We start from the raw sequence: 10,337 nt of genomic DNA, 5'->3' as shown, positions 1-10,337 counted from the left end.
ATAAAGATTTATATCTGTCAAAAATGTTTTCACACCTTAAAATTATGCCGGCAGAAAGAGCTTTCCTGTGTAGTTTGATTGCGTTTGTGTATTCTGTGAAAGATGTTGTTGAATGTTTGGATAAAGCTGACTAGAAATACGTGTTTTTACAACGCAGTTAAAAAATAACAACAACAAAAGACAAAAAGGTTCGGCATATATTTAAATATTTTATTTATGAAAAGTAAAACGTATGAAAGTATATCTATACAAAAATATATTTATATATGTACAAAAACATCCGTCTTTCGTAAAATATAATACACATAGTAGCAAAATAGCATGATTTTATTGTTCCTTGAAAAATATAGCAGGTTAATGTAATATTCCCTATACACAGGATAAATTCATATTTAATTTATTCATATTAGCCATTAAAAATAATAAAAATACATATTATAATGGTAAGAAAAATGTATGTGGATTTCTCTTGATTCATATATACAACATCAATATAATTTCATTTAACAGCATGAATCACTAATCATGACAATACATATATATATTTTAAGACCTTTAAGAATGTTTAGAAGTTTAGAAGGTAGTGGAATTTATGAGTTAAATGTTAATGTTTTATAACTCTCTCCTAGGTACCTTACTTATATACATATACTTATATATTTGAAGAATATCCACTTCAAGATAAAACCTTTCATTCTAACATCCGTTTCTTAACAAACTTGATTTCTGTATATCAACCTTGCTACAATGGGAAACTTCCGGTCTAGGGCCATGGGAGAACACGTCGGAGAAGAAGAACAGGTTCTACGGTCTAGGTTTACGATACTTTCTTCTGATATTTTCCCACAACTCTACTATGTAATAAGGAAGGGCTGACCATATGCTTCGCCCTGCTGACCAGTCTGAAGGCCAGACAAAAGTTATTATTTAGAGCATAAAAACTGGCCCTGACATCAAGGTATCGCTCTCACCCTGGGAACAGTTTGATCTTGGTGCCCCCTCTATGAACGACCAATGGGTGTTGTACACGTAGGACTGTCCTTGTTTTATTACAACTTTCTTCCACAGGAACATGTAGTGGTCTGTAAAACGCATGAAGTCTGCTACAGCTTATTCCCATCACGAATGGTAATCTGTAAAATAAGAAAATAAAAATACGAAACATAAAATTTTGAACATCATTTCTCTGAACAATTACAATGAGAGTTTTGTAGATATTTAAGTAAGTAGCTGTAGGTAAATTATCACTTTATATTTACGACTAAATAAACATATTCACTGAGATCTACCCGAGAAACCTCCATTAAAATACCTATATTCTAAAAGTGCTAACATTTACAACATGTCCTACCCCTCAGTGGCACAGCGGTACGTCTGCTGACATACATCGCTAGAAACCGAGTTTCGATGACCGTGGTGGGCACAACACAGATAGCTCAATGTGTAGCTTTGTGTACAATTACAAAGAAAGAAAAAATTACCATAATATAATCTTCAAAGATTTATATTTATTTTTCTTGAGAGACAAGAAACTGCTAACTTTTATTTTTCTCTCATTCTTTTATAATAAAAAATTTCTTTATTATGTCAGAGGCAAATAAATATTCAAGAAATACACGGCAAAGTCCTTTTGAATAACAGGAACCCGACCATCAAGTAGTCAACTGTCTGCACTGGTCGGACAAATGTAAACAAGTGAGGTTAGGACGCTATTGTTACCTATTTGGAGCGGCACAGGTAAGCACCAATGTGACTGAAAGTGTGCTAGTTTACCTTGCTTAAGTTAGAGACTGCCCCTCTCCCGTTTATTATTTCATCTCACATTCGTGTCGTCAGCGGTATTACATCAAACTCCAAGAGTTGTTAGAAAGAAAACAGAGAAAGAACAAAAACTTTGTTTGAATTTCGCGCAAAGCTACTCGAGGGCTATCTGCGCTAGCCGTCTCTAATTTAGCAGTGTAAGACTAGAGGGAAGGCAGCTAGTCATCACCACCCACAGCCAACTCTTGGGCTACTTTTTTACCAAAGAATAATGGGATTGACTGTAATATTATAACGCCCCCACGGCTGAAAGGGCAAGCATGTTTGGTGCGACCGGGATTCAAACCCGCGACCCTCGGATTACGAATCGAACGCCTTTAACACGCTTGGCCATGCAGGGGCCTAGAAAGAAGAAAAAAAAAGTAAAAAAAATCGTACAAAAATTAAGTCCCCAAAATGAAATGAGAGTGACATATGAGTTTAAGATTTATTTGGAACATAAATATGACCTTACAAAACCATTTCATCTATGATTATATTTTCAACAAGTATGCGGTAGAATTTATTCATGTTTAACCCTAACACAAAACCATATTAAAAGACGAAAAAGAAATTAAACACGCTGTTATTAACTGTTATATTGGACTAAACAACGGAAACTAGCCGATAATTCAGCCGATAATGAAACGCTGGTTTTAATATCAAGTGATACTTACGAATTAAGAAAACCAGGAAGTGAAATCGAGAAGATCTTCGTCGTCAGGAGTGAGAATGTCATCACGTGGAGAACATTCGTCGTAACCAACACTTTGCTGCGGTGAAGCAGCATCTGAGCCAAGGCTTGAAGTGGGTGAGCTTGGTGATTGTGTCTCGGGTTTTGAGCTCGTGTACGGTGGCAGAACCGTATTGTGAACAGAATCTTTACTGTTCGATGCTGAAACCGATTCAGGATAGCAGTTCTGATTCTTTTGCATGTGGTAAGTCAAGACGTTTTCTCCTAACACAGACTCTGTGTTTTCCTGTTTGGTGAGTAGTTCCTGAAGCTGTTTAATGTATAGCACGGCTGCGCGAAGTGTTTCAACCTTGCTCATTTTCTTGTTTTTCGTACCGTTTGGAACGTGTTGTTTAAGTGTATCGAAACCCAAATTTACTAGCTTCACACGGTTTCGTTCTCTTTCGTTTCTCCTAGAGACTGTAGCTGGCCGAGCCTGTGACGTTGAGGAACCCAGCTGAGATAACTGAATACGCCGCTTGCACCGCAATAGTTCTTGTGTCGTACCCCCACTGACCATCGGATTCGTCTTATTTCTCTTGATGGCAATCCTGGGCCCGGACTGTTGAGCCGTGGAGGCAGTAGAGAAAGTCAGTCCTGAGGGAATAGTACTTGTGGTCACCAAGAGGCACGTAGCAGTCTCCATTTTTTGTGTATTTCCAGTAAACACGGTAAAAGAATCCATAACTATAATTTTTTTTTTTTTGGAAAAACGCTTCTGAACAATCACTGCAAAATGGATCGACGTTTATACTCTCGTGTGTCCATAATATTTTAACCGTGATCGAATATAATCAGAATTTGACGACACTTCCGAATACAAGTGTTGGAACGACAGAAGCTCGTGATAAAATGTCCCAAACCAAGTTTCGCCTGCACTAAAAATATTGAGCTTATGAACACTAAGCTCCGCCTCCAAAGAGCGGACACTTTGTCGCTTGTCAGTCTGTTTGTTGGGTCGCGCGCAGGACGCGTGCCTTGATCCCCTATCGGCCAAATGCTGAGTTATCGTCTCTATGAGATACCGAACAAGCCTCTCACTTTTCCAAGATTTTAGACGCTACAGTCTGTTCTTTAAAGTATTACAATTCTAGTATGGAAAATGCTCGATAGGAACAGATACTGCTCAGGTTTAACTTTACAATTCCCGATTCAGCTTTATCATTGAAGTATATCGCACAAAACAGCCAGCGAACACAATCAAAAGGCTTCTGAGTGTATTATTTATATATGATCTGATCGAAATGCTATCACGCCACCACAAGTATATTTTCGAAGCAAGCGTAGCTATTGTCTGCGATAAATACTTTAACATATTATGAGTATTATGTTAAACATGATCGTTCAGCCCACGTGAGGGTTGTAGCTTGTTTTTAAATATATTAATATGTGAAAAAAAGGAAATAACATGAACTTTGTAATCATATACACCAAGCAGGTTGTAATTCATGATATGAAATAAAACAGACAAAAAATACAAGAGAGTACCTAAACAATAAATATGCTAATATTTCTTTCCAAACAGTGTATGCGAGTATAGGTTAAAAATATATCAGGACATTTGTGGTTCTTTGTTCTGGTTAATAAGTTAACCTTCTTTGATAAATGAAGTATTTGTCAATATACGATCAAACGAGTATTGATATCCCACAGTAAGGAAGTAACTCACTTACAGAAACTTACAAATCATACCTCACGAGTATGCTTTGCTTACTTTAGTCGCGAACAATACAACAGTTGAATATCGTGAAACATATTTTTCGTATAATACTTAACTGTTCCTGTTTTAAAAACGACAACTTTCGTAGAGACTCGTTTTAAATTAGAATTAAATGTTATAATTTGTTATTTTAAAATATTTGTAATTTTAGAGGTTTTAGTCTTTAATATTATATCTCCAACATTTCAGCTAAAGTGTAGTTTGATTTTAATGAATTTTGTTTGGTATCTATTTCATATCAAATAACTTGGGTGATTGAAAGGTGAGTCGACTTTGTTGTATGTACTTCACTGTTAGATGCACACTTCTTTGTTTAACGAAAAAGATATGATTCTAAGTGACCTTTAGAAACGTTATATGACACTTACTGTTGAATATTTTATTTCAACACTGATGGATCATTCATAGCATATCTGGAATTGTGGATATAATAATTTCAGTATGGTTGGCATGACATATTCTACTTCGCCCTCATTTATTGGTTCTTAGCATTTAACCAAAAACACGTGTCATATATAAGCGATATTTTGATACGTAACCATTATTTGTTTAAATTACAACTAACCTTATCAATATGTAAACAAGGACTAACTTTTGTTGACGTCCAGGTGTGCTGTATACGTTTTTTTTTTCTACTACCGTTCTTCGCAACTTTTAAGGTAATATTAGAGTAACGTATTTCGAACCCTTGTTTCTTGATTTGTTAAAGATAGCTTGTGCTAGCAGTATCAACGTGACATGTATAGATATGATAAGAGTGTTTACACTTAATAATATGTGTTCATGTTTGTAACAGCTTACTGTCAGTTTGTATGTGCGGAGTTGACTGAATTTGCAGAAAATATATATAATTAATTCTGGCCATATGTGTAAAGTCCAGATTACGATTATAACGAAAATTACATTATCTTTAATTAAGATATTATTTGATAGTTAAAGACCACCCTGGTAGCTGTAAGTGGTGGGGGAACCCCTTAAAATAGAACTTCTTAGTTTGTCGGGGGTGAATCGCGAAAAATGCAGGTGTTGGAATACCATAATTACGTTTAATCTGTCCGTCTTACTTCGAGTAATTCAAGATTGTTTGTTTGTATTACAACTGATTTTCTGTTATCTCGACAGACTTCAGAAACACTTGTTGTCAAGAGCAAGTTGAACGAATTAAACCATTAAATAAGCGTTTTATAAGTGTTCACTTTAAACTGATAAGCTTTCCTCTCTTTAAACCGTCTGATTGGTGATAACACGAAACTAAACATCCAAGCTAAACACGTTTTCTGTTAGTATGACATTATATTAACCTCTACGGCCGCCAACAGATTTGTTTGTTTTAGAAAAAAGCCACATCGGACTATCTTTTGTGTTTACTTGGGAATCAAACCTCTAATTTTAGCGTCGAAAGTTCATAGACTAACTGGTGTGTCACCGTGGGACCCATCACCAGGGGTGTAAATGTTGAAATACCAACAACAGATTACGTTTTTATTAAATCGTTATTCGCTGGCCAATGCTTATCTCTTATTGACAGGAAAACCTTTTCAGAGTTTCCTGTGTAAATAATCTTGTAAATTAGCTCAAAACAACACATATTTTAAGTCACTTTATCGGAGAGCGTATTTAGAAAAAATATAAAATTATAACAATTTTCACATGAGCTGAAACGAAACCAAAACAACTTTATCGTTGTAGAACGGAGAGCGTATTTAGAAAAAATATAAAATTATAACAATTTTCACATGAGCTGAAACGAAACCAAAACAACTTTATCGTTGTGAGCGTATTTAGAAAAATATAAAATTATAACAATTTTCACATGAGCTGAAACGAAACCAAAACAACTTTATCGTTGTAGAACGGAGAGCGTATTTAGAAAAAATATAAAATTATAACAATTTTCACATGAGCTGAAACGAAGCCTAAACAACTTTATCGTTGTAGAACGGAGAGCGTATTTAGAAAAAATATAAAATTATAACAATTTTCACATGAGCTGAAACGAAACCAAAACAACTTTATCGTTGCAGAACGGAGAGCGTATTTAGAAAAAATATAAAATTATAACAATTTTCACATGAGCTGAAACGAAACCAAAACAACTTTATCGTTGTAGAACGGAGAGCGTATTTAGAAAAAATATAAAATTATAACAATTTTCACATGAGCTGAAACGAAGCCTAAACAACTTTATCGTTGTAGAACGGAGAGCGTATTTAGAAAAAATATAAAATTATAACAATTTTCACATGAGCTGAAACGAAACCAAAACAATTAAAGAAATGGAATTTATATTTTTGTTTCATGTAAGATGAACACATTTTTAGACATCTAAAATTAATAACATCTTCATTTCCGCTTGAATTAGTGTTAATTATTTTTCTCTTGTCATTATAAACTATACATTTATAATTGTTACAAACTTTTGACCTTTCTGTATTTGTTAGGCTAAAATCCAAAGGGATCAGTGTTATATATTTTAAAATAGTTATGCTAGGTTATCTGAGAACTTTAACATAACGGGTAGTTTTGTAAACTACATAAAAAAAAATCAGAGATTTGAAATTGTTTAATAGTTGGACATTTAAAGAATGTTAGAACTTGTTAAAACAGAAATAAGGAAACTAATTTTTTTTTAACAAATCGTTGATTTGTTACAAACGAAAAGACATTTTAAAAACAGTTTCTTCTAAATTACCACACATGGTTAGACAATATAAAGTAAAATATTATGTTTACATACGAAATGTAGTTGAATTCAAGATACTGTAACAAACTTATTATTTACGTTTAATGTTAGCTTTAAGAAAGTCGTTCTCTCTTTATCAACTTCTTGGTTCTTTTCTCACCAATATTTAGACGTCTTAATCAGAGAATGTATTTGTCAATGTGTAAAGTCTAGTATATGTAATGGCAGTATCCTTATAGTTCTTAATTATGGCATAAAATAACATATATACATTGAATGAAAATCGCATATGTTTAAACGAAGAACGTGTAAGAAGATCAGTGTTGTACATTCCATTTACTGTACTCGGTTTATATGGATAGTGAAGGGTCTTTTCTTTATTTTCATGTGGGTCTCTGAATAGAAAACAAAACTGTGTTTATGTTGTCGTTGAATTTCTCGCAAAGATACAGAGCTCTTTCTAATTTAGCAATGTAAGCCAACCCTTGGGTTACTCTTTTACCAACGAATAGGGGAATTGACCGTCACATTATAACTCCTTCACGGCTGAAAAAATTCAAACCTGTTTAATGTAACGGGAATTCGAACCTGTGATCTACAGAGTGGGAGTCAAGCGCCCTAACCACCTGGCCACGGTAACTCGAGATGTGGTGTCAAGACACACAGTTTTCAAAACAGAAATACCTTCATTATTTTACTATCCGATGCTCACATGTGAAATCCAGTTTGCATATGGAAAGGTAAGGTAAGAATGTATTTCATCGAAACATCAAATAAAGATAAAAGTGACATATCAAATAAATAAAACGTGAAAGACCGGTGATAACTGTTAAAACTATTCTGAAAACTGATACGTTAGACAAAACTCAAACTACACATACACATATATATATGTTTCAATCGCTATTCGTTTCTCTTGGTGAAAAACTACCTACTGAACTATCTACACTCTGTCCGTAGTTTATAAGTCGATAAACTGCTAGCCCACAGCTCGTAGTAAATCGGTAAACCGACAGCTCACAGAGGAAAAAGTATAAAATTATATATTATTATTATATATAATGTAATATAGTAAATTATATATATAATATAATAATATTAAAAGTTATATATATATATAATATAATAATATTAAAATTATATATATATATATCGTATAATAATATCAAAAATTATAAATATAAATTATAATTATAAACATTAAGCCAGACCCACATTCACTTTTTCATAACATTAGAATAGTTCTTAAAATAGTTACTATAATTACATCTAATTATTTTTAATTGTTTCATCTCTCAAGTAAAAAAACCAAACTCTCTACGTTTCTAATAGATTTAGAAAGAAACCCTATGGCATCCTTGTGATTTTGTTCATAGGAACAGATCAGTGGAAGTAAACCTTATTACATTTGTTCTTCTTTCTATTAGAATGTTTTGAGACAGGAAAGAAGAAAATAGACTGTTTGGCTTGGGGACAAAAACTTTCCTTTACCTCCATTTTCAACCTGTCTGGAACAAGTTAGGATAGTGCAATTATTGAGGAAATGACTTTCGTAAGAAATAATCGCTGGGTAAAATTCACCACAGCACTTCAAAGGAAGAGCTGAGTTTACTGCTACGATTACCCCTTAGGAGAAATCTAACGTATATTTCCCACCTGTTGGAAACGTTAGGCTGTAGGCTGCCTTACGGAGCTTTGAGCACTCCCCATATTAATTAGCTTGACTATTAGATTTACATGTTATTTTTTGCCTTAAGTTATGTGTCAGTGACGTTTCTAACATTCATGACAAGGCTTTGATTTCTTCAATGAAATACTTAAAATATAGTTTCTCATCTAAAAATCATGGTAAAGAAGCGTGTTATTCCACCTTCCCTCTTCATATCGAGGCCAGACATGGCCAGGTTGGTTAAGGTAAACGACTCTTAATCCGAGGGTCGCGGGTTCAAATCCCTGTCACACCTATCATGTTCACCCTTTCAGCCGTGGGGGCGTTATAATGTGACTCTCAATCTCACTATTCGCTGGTAAAAGAGTAGCCGAAGAGTTGGCGGTGGGTGGTGATGATTAGCTGCCTTCCCTCTGGTCTTAGTCTGCTAAATTATGGGCGGCTAGCGCATATAGCCCTCGTGAAGCTTCGCGCGAAAATCGAAAGAAACCAAACCAATCTTGATATCCCGTTAAAATTAACTACGAATTCAATACCAGTAGTGATGCTGAACTTTGGACGTCAGCCCAAGTTCTGTGTTCTAATCTCGACTGCAAGACTCGGTTAATATTGAAGGTGTGCCTTTATCATTGTCAGTAAGCGTCTTGTTTAAGTTTCAGGCGAGACGGGCCAAAGGTGATTGAATCAAATAAAAGTTCTTTTTATGTTTCGTATGAGCATTGTACAAGTTAAGAAGACCGTTATTTTCTACGTTTTACAATGCATTACAAACCTGTATTTATTTTGCCGAAATCTGTTTTATTGGATTTTTCAGTTAGTTATTACACCTAAGACACTGTTAAGCAACTTATTACAAGTCTGTAGTGCAGTGAATCAAATTATAAATTTTAACAAGTACATTAAAAAAAAATCATTTGTATGTCCTGTTAGTGGTCACAGTTACACTTACTAGAAAAACTCGTTCATTCTTGGTTTTGCTATTTAGCTAATATAGCGTAGCATGATCTGATGGATAAAGCGTGCGAGTCGCAACCTGATGCCAAAAATGGTCACCTTCTCAACCGTTAGGATGTTCTAACGTGATAATTAATTCTACTGTTCGTTGGTAAAAGAGTGGCACCAAAATTGACGGTGTGTGCTGCCGGCCTCTTACCTTTATTTTGATTGGCAGTTCAATGTTAAAGACAGAAATGTATATATATATATCATAATATAATTAACTTTCAATTTTTTATCGAAAATGCATTTATTATACTGATTTTGAAAATTTTGAAATTAATTAAAAATTATATTTATAGTAGTATGAGTGTTACATATTACAAACTCACCCAATGTACTACATTTTCTGTAATGTGAACACTTATATTCCAAGGGTACCCGCTAGTCCAGCGGTATGTCTCCGGATGTACAATGCTAAAATCAGTGGTTCGATTTTCCTTGGTGGGCTGCGAAATTATCCTCCACATTGTGGGTTGTGGAGCAGGTTAACAACCTACTCACTTAACAACCGTCCTGTTACAGAAACCACAGTGATGGCGGCCTTATGTTCCTTAAGAAATTCAGTGGCATATGATGATATTCCAACACATTCGTTTCATAAATGACATTTTCTCTTCATTATACTGACAATAATAACAATAATCATCCTCCTAGAAAGAACAAATACAATTCATAAAGTTCGATTTTACTTAAAATTAAACCTAGAATGCGCTTATTTCAATTTTTCGACACT

The 10,337-nt window shown here is 34.3% G+C and overlaps 1 protein-coding gene across 1 annotated transcript; it reads right to left on the bottom strand.

Annotated features, from left to right (window-relative positions):
• Positions 1–302: 302 nt before the first annotated feature.
• On the bottom strand, positions 303–4,060 carry LOC143232608 (achaete-scute homolog 1-like). Its single transcript, XM_076468229.1, has 2 exons — positions 2,478–4,060; positions 303–1,133 (listed from the first exon to the last, which is right to left on the bottom strand). Exon 1 carries the CDS (start codon positions 3,216–3,218, stop codon positions 2,481–2,483), a length of 738 nt encoding a protein of 245 aa, XP_076324344.1. The 5' UTR covers positions 3,219–4,060; the 3' UTR covers positions 303–1,133; positions 2,478–2,480.
• Positions 4,061–10,337: the final 6,277 nt, after the last annotated feature.

The sequence above is a fragment of the Tachypleus tridentatus genome, chromosome 11 (assembly GCF_004210375.1).
Source record: "Tachypleus tridentatus isolate NWPU-2018 chromosome 11, ASM421037v1, whole genome shotgun sequence".
Taxonomy (NCBI): domain Eukaryota; kingdom Metazoa; phylum Arthropoda; class Merostomata; order Xiphosura; family Limulidae; genus Tachypleus; species Tachypleus tridentatus.
The sequence above is the reverse complement of the archived record's forward strand: the minus strand, read 5'-3'. Positions and strand labels throughout refer to the sequence as shown.

Excerpts from the sequence above, each read along its gene's own strand:
- LOC143232608 (XM_076468229.1), bottom strand. The coding sequence starts at position 3,218 with ATGGATTCTTTTACCGTGTTTACTGGAAATACACAAAAAATGGAGACT.